This window comes from Garra rufa, chromosome 5 (assembly GCF_049309525.1).
Source record: "Garra rufa chromosome 5, GarRuf1.0, whole genome shotgun sequence".
NCBI classification, from domain to species: domain Eukaryota; kingdom Metazoa; phylum Chordata; class Actinopteri; order Cypriniformes; family Cyprinidae; genus Garra; species Garra rufa.
In genome coordinates this window covers 48,277,520-48,299,348 of record NC_133365.1, presented here as the reverse complement: position 1 = coordinate 48,299,348, position 21,829 = coordinate 48,277,520, and the positions used below count along the sequence as shown (strand labels likewise).

Here is a 21,829-nt window from a genome sequence, read left to right as displayed (position 1 = left end):
GTATTTTTGGCTATTGCTACAAATTTACCTAGTTTTGTGGTCCGGGGTCACATATTAAAAATGTTTATATATAATAATAGTTATATGAATATAAATATATACATGTAAATACATGTGAACAAGTTTCAAAATATATATTGTATGTGTGTGTATTTTTATACGCAGTACAAAATAAACATATGTTTATTTTGGATGTTAAATAATCGTTTGACAGCACTATAAATGATCTCAAAAAACATAATTTAATCTATATTTAAAAATGTATGGCTGTCACTGCACTCATTATCAAGATTATTTGATATTTCAGTTCTCAATTTTCCATAATTAAATATAACAAAAAAGTGTAGACTCAAGCCTTAGCTTATTTTATTTTTCCTTTTTTATTATAATTCTAATTAAGTGTCACTTCCACTACCACGTTCAATCTTTATAAAACAGAAACAAGTTGCCTAAGAGAAGAAAATGATTACTTTTTTAGTATTTATTATTTGTAAAGTGTACATTTTAGTTAATTTTAATTAAAATAAATTTTATTTAATTTCAGCTAAAGTAGTTTAATTTAAGTTTTAGTAATTTTATTTTGGGTTTTTGACATTTTTTGTTTTTTTCATGCCTATATAGTTTTTACTATTTTGTATTTCAGTTTTAATTTGAGTTATTTTAGTACAAGTTAAATTAATCTAAATTAAAATGAAAAATTTTGCCTTGGCAACTAGCTAGTTTCTATATTTTATTTTAGTTTAATTAACATTTCTTTCATTTCAAATAGCATTTATTAAGTAGCATATTTTCAGTGTTAGTTTTAGTCAACTTTAGTTAGTTGAACTGAAGTGAACTACACATTCTTAATTCCTTTATTCACATTTATTCTACACTTTTACCTATTTGACAGATATATTAGATACAAAATATTAAACATATTAGAGCAGCATTTGAATTTGAATCAATTTTTTTATAACCAACTGGTCTGAGGGTGATTTTTAGTGGATGTATGAAGTCACTTTAGTTCACACAAGAAGTTCTAGCAGCATTTATGCCTTTAGAAAAAGCACACACACACACACACACACACACACACACACACACACACACACACAAGACGTGTTCTTGCATTTAAAAACAGCTAGATGGAGCGCAATGGAATAGAATTGAAAGCAAGGATCCCCAGACACGTTTTTAAAAGTAGACTTGACATGGTGTGTTAAAAATGCCACGCTTATCTTGTCGTGCCTTGTTTTCCAATAAATATATAAGCACTGTAAACCGGTTGTGCCAAAAATTACAGGAAGGCTGTTTGAAGTTGGTCCTCAAAAATTACCTTTCATTCCAAGTTGTTTAAATAAAAAGCAAAAGCAAACAAGTCGTTCTAAAGATTACAGGAAGGACTTCTAATCCCAATTTGGCCGTGATAGTTTTGTAATAATGTTGACAGTGGAGGGATGTTACAGGGTTGAGTTGTGTTTGCTCAGACGAAATGGAACATAACTAATCTCACCTTGTTGATTTTGTTGGTCTTGGGGAGAGTCTGGCTAATGTGGAGGTCTGAGTACCTGAGGGGGTTGTTTATGTCACATGGTACCGACTCGGTCCTGACGAGCTGACGAGCTGAGAGAGAGGGCGAGAGAAACAGCATAGTATCCACGGTAACAGGAGGCAGTTGTCACGGTAACAGAAAAACTCTGAAAAGTCTTGTCACATTTTAATGGAGGAGCCACTAAACCATGTTTTATATACAGTATATATCAGAAATATCACAAGTATGACACACATAGAAATTCGACAGCAGCGACCAGGTTGTGTAAAATATCATTGTTCGCTTTTTCCAGCAGAGAAAAGCAGATCTTTGTGTACTTAATATAGAAAAGAAACAACAAATAATTTCATATTAGGGGTCCATGAAAATAAGACACATTAAAACTAGTAATTGATCACACAACAAGTTAGTATAATTTCCTAACAGACCTATTCTGATAGTCCTTAACATTAAAGCAACCTAATAAAACTTGCTTGACATTTTTCCTATATTATATTAAAAAAAAAAAATGTTCATACACTGTAATATACTTATATTCACTACAGTTTAAAATATTGGGGTCAGTAACATTTTTTTTAAGGAAATTAATACTTTTATTCAGCTAGGGTACATACAATTGTTCAAAAGTGACAGTCAAGACATTTAGAATGCAAAAAATGCTTTTCTTACTTCTATTTTTGTCTTGTTTCCAGACGAATTATATCTAAAAACTCTTAAATTCTTAAAGGATTTTCTAGATGAGTAAAAATTATTTTCTTGTTTCAGAAAGTCAAAATTAAGTGGGTTTTTGCTTAGAACAAGCAAAATAATCTGACAGTGGGGTAACAAAAAATCTTATTTCAAACAGAAAACAAGATTATTTTTCTTACCCCATTGGCAGATTATTTTGCTTGTTTCAAGCAAAAACACACTTAGTTTTGACTTGTTTTTTCGGAAAACAATACAGTTGTTACTTGTCTAGAAAATCCTTCTTAATTTAAGAATTTTTAGATATTTTAGCTGAAAACAAGACAAAAAATCTAAGTAAGAAAAGCATTTGTAGTGTATAATGTTACAAAAGTCTTCTATTGCAAATAGAATGCTATACAAATGCTATTCTTTTACTCTCAATTCACCAAAGTCCTGAAAAAAATGTATTACAGTTTTCACAAAAAAATATTAAGCGGCACAAGTGTTTTCAACATTAATAATAGGAAATGTTTATGCATCATAGCCACATATTAGAATGATTTCTGAAGGAAAGTGATGCTGAAAATGACATCACTGCAATAAATTACATTTTAAAATATATTAAAATAGAAAACTTCTTTTAAAAGGTAGTTATTTTACAATGTTACTGTTTTTACTGCATTTTTATCACACAAGGGTCATTCTATGGAAATGTCTATTTTTCGGTCGCCAGCCTTTAGAGAAATATAACACTTGAAAAACACTTTAGGGTTACAATTTTGTTAGATTTTAAACAGAAACAATATGTTATTTATTCAATTTCACCTTCTTAAGCCATCAATTTGGCAATATTTTTTTTAAATGAATTATATAGAATTCCAAGCACCACAAATCTGCTTATCCCCACAGCCATGTACAGAGGGAAAGTGCTTTATTTTGAGGTCAAAAATAGTTTTTTCTACCATTTAAAATACAATAGTGTTTTCATAACTATCAAATGTATGATATAAATGGCATTAAAAAATAAAATGCTGCATAAATATTATAAAAAATATATAATGAAGGTGGTGGTCCCCTGGAGTTGTGTCACTGGTGTAACCGTTTAACACAAATCCTTTATTTTTAAAAAAAAATCACTGATGACATGACTTGACTTCCTTCTTCCTATTTTCTGAAGATCTATGAAGAAAGCCCCATGATAAGTCCACTGTCCCTTTTCAGTTATCAGAAATCGTCTCATTTATCTCGTGATTTTATGAGATAAATGAGACTTGAAAATGTGAGAAAAAAGTCAGAATTGCGGGATATAAACTTAAAATTGTGAGAAATAAAATCAGAACTGTGAGATATTGCAACTTTGTACCTCGCAATTCAGAAATGCGAGATATAAACTCGCAATTCTGACTTTTTTCTCGCCGTTGCGAATTTGTATCTCACAATTCTGACTTTTCTCACAAGTCTGAGATATAAACGCACAATTGCGAATTATAAAGTCAGAGTTGCTAGATATAAAGTCAGAATTTCTGGATATAAACTCAAAATTGCAAGAAATTACTTGCAACTGCAAGATATAAACTCGCAATTCTGACATTTGTCTCGTAGTTGCGACTTTGTATCTCACAATTCTGACTTTTTTTGTAATTGCAAGTTTGTTTTTGCAATTCTGACTTTTTCTTGTATTTGTGAGTTTATATCTCGGAATTCTGACTTTATAACTTGCAAATGTCAGTTTATATAAACATATTTATATAAACAAGTTTGTATCACGCGTTTCTGAGAAAAAAGGTCAGAATTGCGAGATAATACGTTGCAATTACCCTTTTTTTTATTCAGTGGCAGAAACCGGCTTCCATATTTTTCTGTGCTACATGTGCTGGAAAAAAAAATCGAGAAATAATATTTCATAAAAACCTTTAATATTGCCAAAGTACTTAGGTTACACTGGTGGCAAAAAAAATTGGTACTTTGCTCTTTACATAACTGCACAAAAAAGATAAAACAAATTATGTGTATTCATAAAGTCAAAAGGTAATCTAATAATGTGGTCTTTTTAACAGTTAGAAATAGAAACACATTTTAAGACATCTTGCAATACCAAAAGTGGACATTTCTGTAGAATGACCCATAAATGCAGCCTTGGTAAAAATAAGAGACTTCTTTTAAAAACATTTAAAAATATTACCAACCCCAAACTTTTGAACTGTGGTGTACATTTATTTTGATGCATTTATTCTGATGATGTTTGAAACCATTACAGCATAAAATCGAATACTGTAGGAAATACTGTGTTGGAGGAGCTTAAAGCTGCTCCCTTACCTTGAGATGTCCCTTGATCTTAAAATATCAGAAATGAGAGAAAGATGCGGTGGCCAAACAGAAAAGGAGAGAAAGGTTAAGATTGGTTGCAGACAAACAGTTTAATACATTAATGCAAAGCAGATGTGAAGCCACTAATAATGACAATTACATTCTCTTTAAACACATTCTCTTGTGTGGAAGCCAATTTTGTAAAACGCAATGTTTTCTGAAAAAGATAAAGCGTGTAATTAAATATGTTCAATTAAATATAAAGGAATTATGAGGCTGAAAACATGCTGTGTATAAGAACGCTGCTGTTTCTGAAATCAGATTTGAAGCATAATTAATGGACTACCTTGTTTAGTACTTTTTTTCTACTTAAGCATTTATGCAGTTAAAAAGAAAGCAAGCAAGAATCCATGAAAGTTTAAATACCTCTGAATGAGTCCCTACCTCCTCTGTGGTATATGAGTAAATGACAGGGCGGTGCTTCTTTGGTGCATTTGTTGTGGCACTTCAATCTGACAAAAGAAAAGCATGACAGAAATGTTTATTAGTTTGCTCTTGTAAAAGCAAATCAATGAATATTCAAAACAAACACTTAATATGCAGCCACTATTTTGAGGGTGTCAAAAGCCAGCAAGTATCTTAGTAACAAGATGCCATAGTCAAGGGTGGTAGAGTGGAAACTATTAGGCAGGTAATTTATTCAAATAATCTTTTAATGATAATGATAATTATGCTCAATTTGAATGTTCAGACACTACGGCAGACACAAAGTGTCTAGCGCTGAATTCTAAAGAGGCTCCGGTGGAAACAAAAACATCAATTCACATCTTTACAAAGCTGAAATGTTAGGAATTTTCATTTTCAGACATTTGAGTAGTTGTAAGAGACGGTTAAAGGAATGATAATAGGTAGTAGAGTGTATATTTAACATTTGACATTTATGATCTACAAGCTGTGATTCAGTCTGTAATTTCAGCATCAGACAGAATTACAAAAATAACTTGTTTTTAAGATCTTTTGATCTTCAAGAAAACGTTAAGTGCTGTTTGCTGATGCAAAAACGAATCACTATGACTGCTAGGAATTGCTAAAATATGTATTATATATTACATCTATTGTTATGTATTATAGAATTATATAATAAAAGTAATCATCTCATACAGTAATTTAGGTTTTCAATTATATATTCTAACTAATCATTTGACTTTTATGCCAGTTGTTTTTATATCATATTGTACATTTTGTCATAATTGAAGCATTTTATAGTCATAATTATGACTTATGTAATTTTGTCATGATTGTTTTTGACAATTCCAGCTTATGTCATAATTAGGACTTAGTATCTAATAATTTATACGTTTTATCACATAATCATGACTTTTCATCTCATGCAGTAATTTTTACTTTTACTTTACTTTTTATTTTTACTATCAACTTTTTATTTCAATTATGAATTTTAACTAATCATTTGACTAATATTAATCGTTTTTATATCACAATGTAAATGTTTTGTCATAATTTTAACTTTATCTCATACAGTAATTATGACTTAGTATCTCATAATTTATTGACTTTTTATCTAATATTTTTTATATTTATGTCATAGTCATAATTTCAACCTTTTGTCTCATAATTATGACCATCTAATAAATTCAATTGTCATAATTGTTTTTGTCACAATTTTACAATTTTTCATAACTATGTATCTTATAATTTAATTTTTTATCTCATAATGACTTTGTCATACAGTAACCTAGATTTTTTTATCTCATTTATGTATTTTATCTAATCACTTGACTCATGTTGATTGTTTTTATACAATAATGTACGTTTTGTCATAATTTAAACTTTTTTATCTCATAAAGTAATTATGACTTAGTATCTCATCATTTTGACAGTCATAATTTCAACTGTTTATCTTATAATTATGACCATCTAATGACTTCAACTGTTTGTCATAATTGCTTTTGTCACATTTCCAACTTATCTCATAATTATGATAGTATCTCATAATTTAACCTTTTTATCTCAATTGTGTAGTTTATCTAATCATTTGACTTATGTATATTGTTTTATATCAATGCAAATGTTGTCATAATTTAAACTTTTTATCTCATGACTTTTTAATAATATTTTTTATATTTATGTATAGTCATAATTTCAACATTTTATCTAATAACTTCAACGTTTTGTCATAATTGTTTTTGTCACATTTGACTTTTTATCTCATACAGTAATTTTGACTTTTTATTTTAATTATGTATTTCAACCAATCTTTTGAGTTATGTCAATTGTTTTATATCACAATGTAACTGTTTTGTCATAATTTACAATTTATCTCATACGGTAATTATGACTTAGTATCTCATAATTTTGACTGTCATAATTATGACTTTGTAATAATTTTGATATTTGTCAGTCACAATTCCAACTTTTTATCTCATAATTATGACTTAGTATCTCATAATTTAAACGTTTTATCTCATAATCATTTTATATCTCATACAGTAATTTTGACTTTTTATTTCAATTAAGTATTTTAACTAATCATTTGACTGGTAACACTTTACAATAAGGTTCATGACTTCTGTCAATTGTTTTTATATCCCAATGTAAATGTTTTGTCATAATTTAAACTTTCTCTCAAACTGTAATTATGACTTAGTATCTCAAAATTGTATGACATTTTATCTAATTATTTTTATATTTATGACATAGTCATAATTTCAAGCTTTTATCTCATAATTATGACCATCTTATAACTTCAACTTTTTGTCATAATTGTTTTTGCCACAATTCCAATTTTTATCTCATAATTATGACTTAGTATCTCATGGTTTAAACTTTTTATCTCATAATTATGACTTTATCTCATACAGTAATTAAGACTTTTTATCTCAATGATGTATTTTATCTAATCATTTGACTTATGTCAATTGTTTTTTTATAATAATGTAAATATTTTCTCATAATTTTGACTTTATCTCATACAGTAATTATGACTTAGTATCTCATAATTTTGACTGTCATAACTATGACTTTGTAATAATTTTGATATTTGTCAGTCATAATTTCAACCTTTTATCTCATAATTCTGACCATCTAATAACTTTAATTTTTTTCTTAATAGTTTTTGTCAAATTCCAACTTTTCATCTGATAATTATGACTTAGTATCTCATCATTTAGACTTTTTATCTCAGTTATGTATTTATCTAATCATTTGACTTATGTATATTATTTTATATCAATACAAATGTTGTCATAATTTTAACTTTTATCTCACGACTTTTTAAATAATAATTTTTATATTTATGCCATAGTCATAATTTCAACTGTTTATCTCATAATTGTCAATTGTTTTTATATAATAATGATGTAAATATTTTGTCATGATTTTGACTTGTTTATCTCAGTATGACTTAGTATCATCATTTTATGAGATAATACTTTTTTTGACTTTGTAATAATTTTGATATTTGTCAGTCTTTATCTCATAATTATGAGCATCTAATAATTTCAACAGTCATAATTGTTTTTGTCACAATTCCAATTTATCTCATAATTATGAGTTTTATCTCATACAGTAATTTAGACTTTTTATTACAATTATGTGTTTAATCTAATCATTTGATTTATGTGTGTTGTTTTATATCAATGCAAATGTTGTCATAATTTAAACTTTATAATTTTTATATTTATGTCATAGTCATAATTTCAACATTTTATCTAATAACATAATTGTTTGTCACAATTCTAACTTTTTATCCTAGAATTATAACTTAGTATCTCAAAATTTAACTTTTCATCATAATTTTATCATTTCAACTTTTCAGCTAATAATTATGATTTAGTATCATAATTTAAACTACCGCATAATTATGATTTTATATAATAATTCACTTTTTGTCACAATTCTAACTTTTTATCCTAGAATTATAACTTAGTATCTCAAAATTTAACTTTTCATCATAATTTTATCATTTCAACTTTTCAGCTAATAATTATGATTTAGTATCATAATTTAAACTACCGCATAATTATGATTTCATATAATAATTCACTTTTTTGTCAGAATTGTTTGTCAAAATGTCAACTTCGTATCTCATACTGTATTTATAACTTGGTACCTTAAAATTTCAACTTTATATCTCAATAATGACTTACAAAAACCTTACAAAAACATGATTTATGTTGCAAAAATGGATTCTCAAATAAATACGTTCTCACTTACTTGCAGTTTTTGCATTTTAAGCCGAACAGCATTCCTTTCCCACACACGATACACGTCTGTGACATCCAATACTTTGTGGAAAACCTGCACGAGCACAAATAAGTGGCACGATTCATTATTTTTTGAGACATTTTCCCATAAAAAAATTATTTCATCCATTTTTAAAATGCATGAGACCATATGGGTTTGTTATGCTTCGCTGTCAAACGATCAGCAGATGGTTCTGACCTTTTGACAACCACTCCTAAACTCTTCAAATGAAAGAGCGAATGTGTCACAACAGCGATCACATTTGCAAAGTAACCTTTTCATCGAGAGACAGATATGTGCAGCGTATGCCCAAAGATAGGCACTTTGGCAGTAATTCTCAATTTAGAGTAATTTAATTGTAACCGAGTATCTCTCGATATCTCCTTTGCACTCAACTGCGCTTCCGCATTCGACAAATACACGAGAGGACAAAGGCCGTACAGATGTGTTGGCGATTGTTCAACAGAATTGCATGGAAGGTGCTCTCTTTATTCCTCATTTCTTCTATCCCTATCTCTTTTTGTTCACATGTTGCTGCTTTTCATAATAAAAGAGCCATTCAAAATCTCCTGCAATAGAGTTCCTCTGAAGGGTCACTATGCATTTGCCAATCTATTTCTCTGATATGAACAGAAGCTGACACTTAATACAATATGACTAATGGGCTCTGACAGTGTCAAAGTGTCTTCATTAGATTGAAGCCATGCTGTCTCATAAAAGAGGAGGCTGGCTTTAGTACGCGGTTCACATCACCGTAGCCAGTTTAAAGTTGATATGAGCGTTTCAATTTTTTGGATCTGTTTATCTGCTTGCGTTTTGAAAGTGGCAGTTGTCCATCTATGATGACACGCAGACATGAAAACAGAAAATTAGACCTTTTTTTAGCCTTGGTGAACTTTGCATATGTTTTGATGGCTAAGCTACGGAGAGCTCTCATTAAAACCCTTATAACTTTCATCACAAAAGCACTGGTTTTGTGGTCTAAGTGCAAACGCAGGCTCTTTGTTTGACTTGGGATCGGTGGTATTTGAGGTAATCAAGTCATCAGATGTGAGCAGGCATGACTGAAGTTGCACAAGCACATGAGTTAATTGGCTTGACATTTTGTAACCACTACCACACATTCACATCTGCACAAACCTTACCTGTGTTTTATGGAGTTGCCGAGGTCTCTGCGAGGTATCTGAGGAGACCAGCGAGGAACAGACAGAGTATCTACAAGAGAACAGTTGGGTCAGACACAGGAAAACAGAATTAACGCTTGTAAACACAAAGAACAAGACATTAAAACACCAAGGACTAGATTTACTAAACAGGGCAAAATAGCGTTAGAGCGCCATTCCATAAAAGCATGTGATTTACTGACAATGCGCAAATTAAAAAACACAGATGTAACCAAATCATTTCCATAATGGCCAGCGCAATCTACCAAGAGCAGGGCAAATTACAGCCAGCTTTAAAGAAGTAGTTCACTTCCAGAAGAAAAATTGGTATGCACTTACCCCCTTTGTCATCCATGATGTTTATGCCTTTCTTTCTTCAGTTGTAAAGATATTATGTTTTTTGAGGATTTCTCTCCATATAGTGGACTTCTATGGTGCTCCTGAGTTTGAACTTCCAAAATACAGTTTAAATGCAGCTTCTAAGGGCTCTAAATGATTCCTGTCGAGGATGAAGGTTCTTATCTAGTGAAACAACTGGTTATTTTCTAAAATAATTTACAATTTATGTAAAGTAAGTTCAAACTCGGGGGCACCATAGAAGTCTATTATATGGATTTCCTCAAAAAAATTAATTTCTTTACGACTAAAGAAAGAAAGACATGTAAATCTTGGATGACAAGGGGGTGAGTAAATTATCTACACATTTTTGTTCTGGAAATGAACTACTCCTTTAAGACATGCTTTTTTTGGCCGTTAAATAATGGCGCAAATACCATTCATTTGAAAGCACAGATGTTAGTACATTTTGTGTCTGAAAGGGAAACTCCTACAAATGCATATTTAATAAGGTCAAGTGCAAAAACAAGTGCTGTGTCCACGCATTTTCAGCGCTAATTCTTCAATGCGCTTCTTTAGTAAATTCTGACCGTAATATTTTAATGCCAAAAGACGGCTAGCACAAGCTGTTAGTAAATCTGGCCCCAAGTAACCATTATAAACCTTGAAATCACTTTCATAAAGTAGATAAAAGAGGTATTATAATTCCCGGATGAGCTACAAAACTGTTTTTTAAAAAGCAGTAGGTTATTACAAAAAGCCATACAGTGATTTTACCATGGTTAGGAGTAGGGGTGGGGAAAAAATCGATTGTCCGATGCATCGCGATTCTCCCTTCAACGATTCTGAATTTTTCGATTCTGAGCTTGTTTTTTTCCGCATATGGCACGTGTGCGCGCTAGAGACGCAGTGGGAATTTGCACAGAATTTGCACCGTGAGACTCGTGCGCATTGCTTGACACTGTGTGCTTCCACTCCCTGTGTTTTCCTTTAGATATGCTTTCATTTATGCCGTTTGGAATGCAGTACTATTAGATGCACAAAACTTGCGCACTGACAGACTTTCACGTGCACTTTGTGTTTGTTACTGCATTCCATAAATGAAAGCATATCTAAAGAAAAACACTGCGGGTGGAAGGACACACTGTCAAGCAATGCGCACTAGTCTCACAGTGCAAATTCTGTGCAAAGAAGCCAGCTGCGTCTCTAGTGCGCGCACTACATATGCGGGACCCACCCGCCGTGTTTTTCTTTAGATATGCTTTCATTTCTGCCATTTGAAATGCAGTACTATTAAATGCACGAAACTCCTGCACTGACAGACTTTCACGTGCGCTTTTTAGTTTGTATATATTTATGTTTACAGACATAGTTATTGTTGTTTCTATTGGTGTTCCCTACTTTTAAGACGGCAGTACTGACATAGAGATTCCAACTAAAAACAAAAAGCATAGAAACGGCAATTTTACATTTTGTTAAAATGTAAAGTTGTAAAAATGTATTTGTACAGCAGAAGAATTCATTGGGAAAAAAATGTAGATCAAGAATCATTTTAGAATCGGATCATGACTCCCAGAATCGGAATCAGATTGGATCGTGAAGTGCCTGAAGATTCCCACCCCTAGTTAGGAGACAAAACTATTAAAAAAAAACAAAACAAAAAAAACACTTAAGCAAAACATGGTCAGGTCTGAATCATTTTTGGTCCCAAATTTTTATCAGTTTTATTTAATTTTAACAATTCTTGGTTTTTGGGTATAATATGTCAGAGTTTACTTTATTTATATATATGCTATATATAATATTATATATAATAATATTATATCTCAGTGTGTGTGTGTGTGTGTGTGTGTGTGTGTGTGTGTGTGTGTGTGTGTGTGTGTGTGTGTGTGTGTGTTTTACACACTACCGTTGAGGTCAGATTATTTTTTAAGAAATGTATATTGTTACAAATTTTTCAGCTTTTATTATTTTTTTATCTTAAGGATGCATTAAATAGATTAAAAAGATTTCTATTTTAAATAAATACTGTTGTTGAAAAAAATGTAGCACAGTTTCCTTAAAAGTTATTTGCAACACAACTCTTTTTAGCATTGATAAGAATAAGAAATGTTTCTTGAGCATCAAATCATTCTGGAGATTTTTAAATTTAATTACAAATATATTAAAATAGAAACGTCACAATATTCCTGTTTTACTGTATTTTTCCAACAGAAGAGTTCATTATAATTTGCAAAGTATTTAAAAAAAAGCTATATTCAATATACAAATCTTTAAATGCTTAAAAAGATCACTTAAATAGAATTAGAAGAATTTAAATTTAATGTCTTCTGTCATCATTCAGTGGACAAGTTCTGATCAAATCTAAATGGAGACTTGTAAGACAATAATCACATTTGCTTCCTACAGCACTGTTAGTTCAAAAGGTCGTTCATCAGATTGTCCACGCTCAATTATACTATTATGATTAAGAGATACAAGGAAAAGTACACATGCACACACACACACACACACACACACACACGCATGCACGCACGCACGCACGCACGCACGCACGCACGCACACACACACACACACACACACACACACACAATGCTCTTATTCTAAAATAATAAAATACTGTCTGAAAAATATGAGGAACCTTGCTTTAATAACCTGCCTCATGGTCTACCTTTGATTGCATCCACTAATATATTCACTTGAGATTTCTGATGACTGCCTCTGTCAGTGTGCATTGCCTGGTGCTTATATCAAATATGGATGCGAGCGTGTCTCTATCGTGACCTCGGCATTCTGCTCGGCTGGTTCTTTCAGGTGGATCAGGATGAACACAGAGTTCCAAATTAGATCAGAGCTTTGATATGATCTTTGTTCTGGGGTGCTGGACTTCTCCTGAATCACGAGTGATCTCGAGGAGGGAAACAGCATAAATATATCAGTGTTCTTCCAACTATGGGCATTTTAATGGCCCAGGGGTTGATTTTGATCAAAACTTACAGACGAATTTAAAGGTCCACTGAAGTGCCTTGAAACACGCAGCGTTATTCTATGTGGTGACGTACTTTTAACTGAAACAAAAACATATCGCCCAGCCCCGCCCACTCATTTTGAATAGCCAATAGCGTTCCATTAATATCTGCTCGGGCAAGAGCCGTTGAGCTCGGTAAAGCCGCATTTGTAAGCTTATGACAGCCACAGGCTAATAAATTACCACACAGATTCAATATGAAACTTGCTAAAACGAAATAGTGATCATAATCATACTGAGGCTGTGTAATTTAATACATGCCGTCCGTACATATGAGCGCATATGATCTGCTGTGTAGGGGGCGGGACATTACGGACTCTAGAGAGCATTTGATTGGACAGAACGTTTGATGAGAAACTGAAGTGCACGGTGATATCATCCAAATCCTTGATTCATATTGGCGGAAGTGACGAGACTGTAAGTTTTGAACGCTCATATCTTGTAAACGCGAATTTTGTCTTTGTTTTGCAGCACACTAACTTATAGATAACCTTAAGGCTAATATATTCATACTAAAAGCCAAAAAACTTTAATTTTGATTTCAGGGGGACTTTAAACTTTTTATTATATAATGCTCACATTAAAAGTTTTTTCCTTATACAAACTCACAATTCTGAGGTTTTTTTACTCAGAACGCAATTCTGACTTTTTTTTCTTAGAATTGTGATACAAACTTTCCCTTCAGAATTGCATCATACAAACTCACAATTCTGATTTTTTTTTCTCAGAATTGAGATACAAACTCACAATTCTGACATTTTTTCTCAAAATTGTGATACAAACTGTCAATTCTGCCTTTTTTCTCAGAATTGTGTGATACAAACTCACAATTCTGACATTTTTTCTCAGAACTGTGATACAAACTCGCAATTGAGAGTTATGACATTTTTCTCAAAATTGCGTGATATTAAAACTTGCAATTACGAGTTATAATGTTAGATACGCAAGATACAAAGACGCAATTATGACCTTTTTTACTCAGAATTGTTATACAAACTTGCAATTCTGACTTTTTTTCTCAGAATTGTGATACAAACTTGTAATTCTGACTTTTTTTCTCAGAATTGAGATACAAACTGAGAATTGGGATACAAACTCTCAATTCTACCTTTTTTCTCAAAATTGCCTGATACACTTGAAATTCTGACTTTTCTCAGAATTGCGTGATACACTTACAATTCTGATTTTTTTTTCTCAAATTGCAATAGAAACACAATTCTGACATTTTTTCTCAAAAATTGTGATACAAAGTCGCAATTCTGCCCTTTTTCTCAGAATTGCGTGATACAAACTCAGAATTCTGACTTTTATTCTCAGAATTGAGATACAAACACGCAATTCTGCCTTTTTTACTCAGAATTGAGATTCAACTTACAATTATTTTTTTCTCATAATTGTGATACAAACTCGCAATTTTGACATTTTTTCTCAAAATTGTGATACAAACTCACAATTCTGACTTTTTTTTTTTTTCAAAATTGTGTGATACAAACTCACAATTCTGACATTTTTTTCTCAGAATTGTTATACCATCTTGCAATTCTGCCTTTTTTCATTTAGAATTGATAAACTTGCCTTTTTTGCTCAGTTTTGTGATACAAACTTGCAATTGCCATTTTTTCTCAGAATTGAGATACAAACTCGCAATTATGACTTTTTTTTACTCAGAATTACGTCATACAAACCTACAATTCTTAATTATTATTTTTTTTTTTACAAAATTGTGATACAAACTCACAATTTTGCCTTTTTTCTCAGAATTGCATGATATTAAAACTTGCAATTATGAGTTATAACGTTAGATATGCGAGGTAAAAACTCACAATTCGGACATTTTTTTCTCAGAATTGCAAGTTTGTACCCCAATTCTAAATAAAAAAAAGGCAGAATTGCGAGTTTGTATCTCAATTCTGAGAAAAAATGTCAGAATTGTGAGTTTTTATCTTACATATCTAACCTTATAACTCATAATTCTGACATTTTTTTCTCATAATTGAGATATAAACTCGCAATTCTGCCTTTTTTTATTTAGAATTGGGGTTCAAACTCACAATTCTGCCTTTTTTACTGTGTGATTAAACTTTTTACCTTCTACTTTACCTACTTTTCAGATTCTTCTTCTTTATGGATTTTATTATTTTACTCTTGCCCCAGACACACACTTTCAATCTTTAAGTATGAAAATATGAAAATCCATTATAAAATATCATATTCTACAAGCTCTGATATCAACTGAAGCTCGTTTCCACCACAGAATAAAAAACAACAATGCTAAAAAAAAAAAAAAAAAAATGATTGAGACATTTTATCTTAAAGTTCTAACATTTTTTCTTGAAAATTGTGATAAATGAACGTGTAATTCTGAGAGAAAACGTAGAATTGTGAGATTCAAACTTGGAATTCAGAGAAGAAAAAGAACAAATTGCAAGATATAACCACAGAATACCTTTTTAATTTTGTGTGAGTGTGTGTGTGTGTGTGTGTGTGTGTGTGTGTGTGTGTGTGTGTGTGTGTGTGTGTGTGTGTGTGTGTGTGTGTGTGTGTGTGTGTGTGTGTGTGTGTGTGTGTGTGTGTGTGTGTGTGTGTGTGTGTGTGTGTGTGTGTGTGTGTGTGTGTGTGTGTGTGTGTGTGTGTGTGTGTGTGTAAAATATCATGTAATTTACAGAAATTGCATGAACTGGAATTAACTGGAAATTTTGTCCATAATAAAAGTTTGATAACTTTAAAACAATTGATTACTGTTATTTTACTCAAAGGTCATCATTATCACAAATGGGAAATGCCATATTTAATTTGCAGTGAGTAAGAACAATCTGTTCAATATGTAGTACTGTTTTGCACATGGATGTCAATCATTCATACTTTCCCACAAATTTACAGTGCTAAAAAACTCATGGCCTGGGAAAATTAGATATAACCTAAGCACAACATATTAAACAGACTGTACCTCTATCCTTCAAAGTCTTTTTTCACTAATGTACAAACGTAGCAGTGTGCATACACAATTATCTTTTTAATGCAGCTGGATTTATCCACTTATATTATTGTACACAAAGCAGTGAACAAAGCAAAGAGCCCCTGCACCGATGTCTTTTGTCCAATATTTCAATGATACCTTTAATGAAAGTAGAATATAAAATGTTCAGACAATGAAAACAAATGGTATTTTTACTTAAGCAAAGTAATTCTGCTCATGCTAAGAGTCTCTTCTCCATATGAAACATCCTGGAAGCACTTCATTTATAAAACCAGAAGCTGGTCTTCACTATTAATATCTTTATATCTGGTATATGCTTCAATTTAGTAAATTACAATCAGAGATGTGCATGTCAACCAGTCTTGTTATTGTTAAATCAAACTATTAGAAATCATTTTTGTTATTTGAAATAAGGCTGAGATATATGGAATCCTGTTTCTGCTGGTAACTTTTTACCAGCAGAAACGGGCTTCCAAATATCTCAGCTTAAGATATAGCCGCAAGTTATTTTTATCTTATAATTCAAATATTTTTTTCTCGATTGTGTTATACAAACTCACAATTCTGACTTTTTCTCACAATTGTGATACAAACCCACATCTGACTTTCTTTTCAGAATTGATACAAATTTGCAATTCTGACTTTTTCTCAGAATTGTGTGATACAAACTCACATCTCTGACTTTTTGATTGATACAAACTTGCAATTATGACTTTTTTGTTTCTCAGAATTGTGATACAATTCTGAATTTTGAAATACAATCTCGCAATTCTGACTTTTTTCTCCGATTTGTGATACAAACTTGCAATTCTGCCTTTTTTTTCCACAGAATTGTGTGATACAAACTTGCAATTCTGACTTTTTTCTCCGATTTGTGATACAAACTTGCAATTCTGACTTTTTTCTCCGATTTGTGATACAAACTTGCAATTCTGCTTTTTTTTCCCCACAGAATTGTGTGATACAAACTTGCAATTCTGACTTTTTTCTCAGAATTGTAAGATATAAACTGGCAAATCTGACTTTTTTTCTCAGAATTGCGTGATAAAAACTTGCAATTCTTACTTTTTTTAGAATTTTGAAATACAATCTCACAATTCTGACTTTTTTTCTCAGATTTGTGAAACAAACTTGCAATTCTGACTTTTTTTTCACAGAATTGTGTGACTCAAACTAACAACTGGTTGTGAAATTGCTAATTAAAAATTCTGAATTGTGTGATATAAACTCGCAAATCTGACTTTTTTCTTTTTTTTCTTGCGTGACAAACTCAGGCTCAAAATTGCAAGATAAAAACTGACCATTTTTATTTTTTCACAGTATTGTGAATTAAAATCTTACAATTCTGACTACCTTTCTCAGAATTATGCAATCTAAAGTTATAAAAGTCAAATTTTGAGAGAGGAAAAATGACTCAGAACTCTCAGAACTGCGAGTTTACATCTTATAATTCTGACTTAATAACTCACAATTGCATGATATAAAGTCAGAACTGCCAGATATAAACTCCAAATTCGGAGAAAAAAAGTTGCAACTGCGAGATATGAACTTTAAATTCTAAGAAAAAAGTCAGAATTGTGAGTTTATTTCTCGCAAGTCTGACTTCATATCGCGCAAATGCGAGTTATAGCTTACAAGTTTTTGAAAAAAGTTGAAGTTTAGAAAATATAATAATAGCAGCTTTAAAATATTAATAAATGCAATAATAGCATCAAAACATATCCTATGACCTCTGCAGTGATGGATGCATCATGATTTAAAATTATAAAAAAAAAATACAAATAATAAAGTGAGTACATATTAATACGTAAAAACAATTGAACTAAACAAGTAGCATAAACTACATAACACTGCAGTGATAATTTTAGACAAAACCCTTGCTTGCCTGTTTCTATGGCAACCGCTCAAAGTTTTAAAGGAGATGATGCAAATCATAACAAAAACCAGAAACTAATCTTATTGACTACAACAATCAAATCCACTTGTAAGGATTAAACTGAAACAAAAGCCACTTGAAAAATCCAACAGACTTCAGCATTCAACCAAAAAAAAGCACTGTGGCGGCAATAAGGTACAAGGACTGGATCAAATATAGAATGATTAGCATATTTCTATACCATGGCATTTACATGGCGCTTAAATGTAAATCAAATCCTTTCATCCTGAAGAAACAGAGAGAAAGAGAGCAGTCTTTCATCAGACCCGAGTTAAAAGTTTTCCTGACAAACTCCCATTGTCTCGCAGCAGGTGGATGTTTTATCCGCAGGCATAGAAACAGACCTACTTACTTGTGAATACAAACCAGTACCACTGAGCAGGTGAACATGTGTTTAATTGGTGGATCTAAATAAAAAAAGAAACTACAGCACACATATTGCTAAAAATACCAAAGCTACCAGAGGCAGATGTCTAATTTGCAGAAAAACATTCATATGTTTCTCTATTTCCCTTTTTAAACCAACAACCAATCATTAAAAACCACCATGTTGTCTCAATTAACTATGAGATTTAGACAAGACAAACTAGAGTTTGCTCATGCCAGATGAAGAAACCAATCACACGCCAGCATTAGTGATATAAATGCCACAGGCATCTTCCAAACAGACAGACTAAACAAAATGGTTTGCAAAACAATGACTAACATAGTGATTCGCCTCTCAGTCTTTTCCAGAACACCACAAAGCACCGTTATTAGATTTACCGTCTGATAAGATCTGAGCTAACAGGCTTTTTTCGATAGGGAAATATGAGTGACGTTAAGTACATTTAACACCTGCTATTGACCTGCTCTTAAACAATTCTATGAGTTTGATTGACAGCCTGATAAATGATGTTATAAAAGTGCTGCACTGTGTCTTTGTGTCATGAGGATAAATTGTTGCAGCCAAGAAATTGCAGTCCAAAGTTGGCTTTTGCATTATACAGTAGTTTTAAATTCGTTCTATAGTTAGAAAATAAGCTGACAGACTCTTCAAAACGTATTGAATTGGCAAAAGAGTCCTCAAACTTTCTAAAAAGTAATTAAATTAAATGCAGAGCAAAGAAAACTTATGTTGCGTTTGCAAAAAAAGAGCAAAAAAAAAAAAAAAACAGTACTATTTCCTTCTTTTTAAAACGTTTCTTTCCATGTCTTCTCGTATTTATCTGTCTAAAAGGGATGGATAGATGGATGGATATTATTATTATTATTATTATTATTATTATTATTATTATTATTATAGTACCTTGTAAAAGCAAGGTACTATAAATAAATTAATACATATTGATTAATAATAATAATAATAATGATAATAACAATAATAATATTGTGACCAAGTGATCTCAAGGTACTATAATAAATAAATATTTATTCATATTATTTATATTATTCATATTATTCATATTATTATTATTATTATTATTATTATTATTATTATTATTATTATTATTATTATTATTATTATTATGCCAGCCTAAATTGTGGAGGTGTTGGATAATTTTAATAATGATTAATAAATAATATCATGTTTGCATTAATAGTAATATAGCAATAATAATGACTACTATTATTATTACTATTATTATGGTAAATATTTATTAATTCTTCCTATTATTGCTATTATTATTGTTGTTATTATTATTATTATTATTATTATTATTATTATTATTATTATTATTATTATGTGACAAAGTGATATCAAGGTACTATAAATAAATATTCATTTATTTATTTATCTGTTTATTTAGTTATTATTATGTGACCCTAAATTGAATAAGTTGAGTAATAATAATACTAATACAATTATGTTTGCATTAATAATAATAATAATAATAATAAAAATTATTATTATTATTATTATTATTATTATTATATAACATCATTTGTTAGTCAATAATAATAATAATAATAATATTAATAATATAATTATTATTATTATATAACATCATTTGTTAGTCAATAATAATAATAATAATAAATATTATTATTATTATTATTATTATTATTATTATTATTATTATTATTATTATTATTATGTGACCAAGTGATGTCAAGGTACATATATATATGTGACCCTGGACCACAAAACCAGTCATAAGGTAAAATTTTACAAAACTGAGATATATACATCATATGAAAGCTCAATAAATAAGCTTTCTATTGATATATGGTTTGTTAGGATAGGACAATATTTGGCCGAGATACATCTATTTGAAAATCAGGAATCTGAGGGTGCAAAAAAATCTAAATACTGAGAAAATCACCTTTAAAGTTCTCCAAATTAAGTTCTTAATAATGCATATTACTAATCAAAAATTACATTTTGATAGGTTTACAGTAGGAATTTTACAAAAAATCTTCATGGAACATGATCTTTACTTAATATCCTAATGATTTTTGACATAAAAGAAAAATCAATAATTTTGACCCATACAATGTATTTTTGGCTATTGCTACAAATATACCCCAGCGACTTAAGACTGGTTTTGTGGTCCAGGGTCACATATATATATATATATATTTATATACATATTTATAATTAGAATAATAATAAAAAATTGCTTGCATTAATGATAATAATAATAATAATAATAATAATAATAATAATAATAATAATAATAATAAATATATATATATATATTATTATTATTTTTTTTTATTTATTTATTTTTTTCTTGACTTGCCAATATATTAACTTACCATTATATCAAAATCTGCAATCATCAGACATTTCTAATTAAATACAAACATTTTAATCTCCTGATAAATTTTAGGAGAAATTTTCTTTTAAAAAAACAACAACTAAGAACTATATTAAGTCTCCTGATTTGTGAAACTGCAACATACAAATACCAATTTTCATCTTTTTCTACCCTATTCTCAATGTTTAGTTATGTCTAGAGTTAAACTACACGGAAGCATTTCATAGTATTGCACACACTGTTTGTATTCTGTGTGGATGTCAAGAAACTAGAAACCGTGAAGTACAGACCTTGGGCAAACTGTTGCTTGCTGTGTACAATAATACTGTCACCACACACAGAAAAACAGCAGACGCATTACCAGGGCTGACGACACTCGCGAGGCCTGGTTACTGCCACCGCGTCCGGACTGGAGCCCCATCGGGAAGTCCAGAACGTAAGTAATGCTATTACAGAGGCTGCCACAAAACCCAATGTGATTATACCCTTGCAACCGATTTATCGGAAATTCAACTATAAAGACCTTTCATCTGGTTTTGCAACAAAAGCTCTTGCATCCAAAACTCTGGAGGAATTTAGTTGTTTGGGTTATTATCATTAAGTAAAAAGAGAACTAAAACATTATGTAAAACTTCACTTGCTCACCAATGGATCCTCTGCAGTGAATGGGTGCCATCAAAATGAGAGTCACAAAACCACATAAAAAAAATCTACCAACATATTTGTTTAGAACTATTTTGCCATGTTTTTGTATGTAAACAGTGCTTGATCTGTGCATATTGCTCTCCTGATTCAGACAAAATTACTTCACTGGAGAAAGCAATATTATGGATACAGAACCATATTTTAGGCAAATGGAAGTTAAAAACGT

At 30.7% G+C, this 21,829-nt stretch overlaps 1 protein-coding gene across 1 annotated transcript in view; it reads right to left on the bottom strand.

Moving 5' to 3' along the window:
• ksr2 (kinase suppressor of ras 2) overlaps nt 1-21,829 on the bottom strand; it is a 133,438-nt gene that overhangs the window by 38,414 nt on the left and 73,195 nt on the right. The window contains exons 7-11 of the mRNA XM_073840110.1: nt 9,919-9,988; nt 8,744-8,827; nt 4,937-5,022; nt 4,520-4,537; nt 1,496-1,605 (exon numbers count right to left, since the gene is read on the bottom strand). Of these exons, the coding sequence (XP_073696211.1) occupies nt 1,496-1,605; nt 4,520-4,537; nt 4,937-5,022; nt 8,744-8,827; nt 9,919-9,988 (368 nt within the window). The remainder of the gene's footprint in view (nt 1-1,495; nt 1,606-4,519; nt 4,538-4,936; nt 5,023-8,743; nt 8,828-9,918; nt 9,989-21,829) is intronic.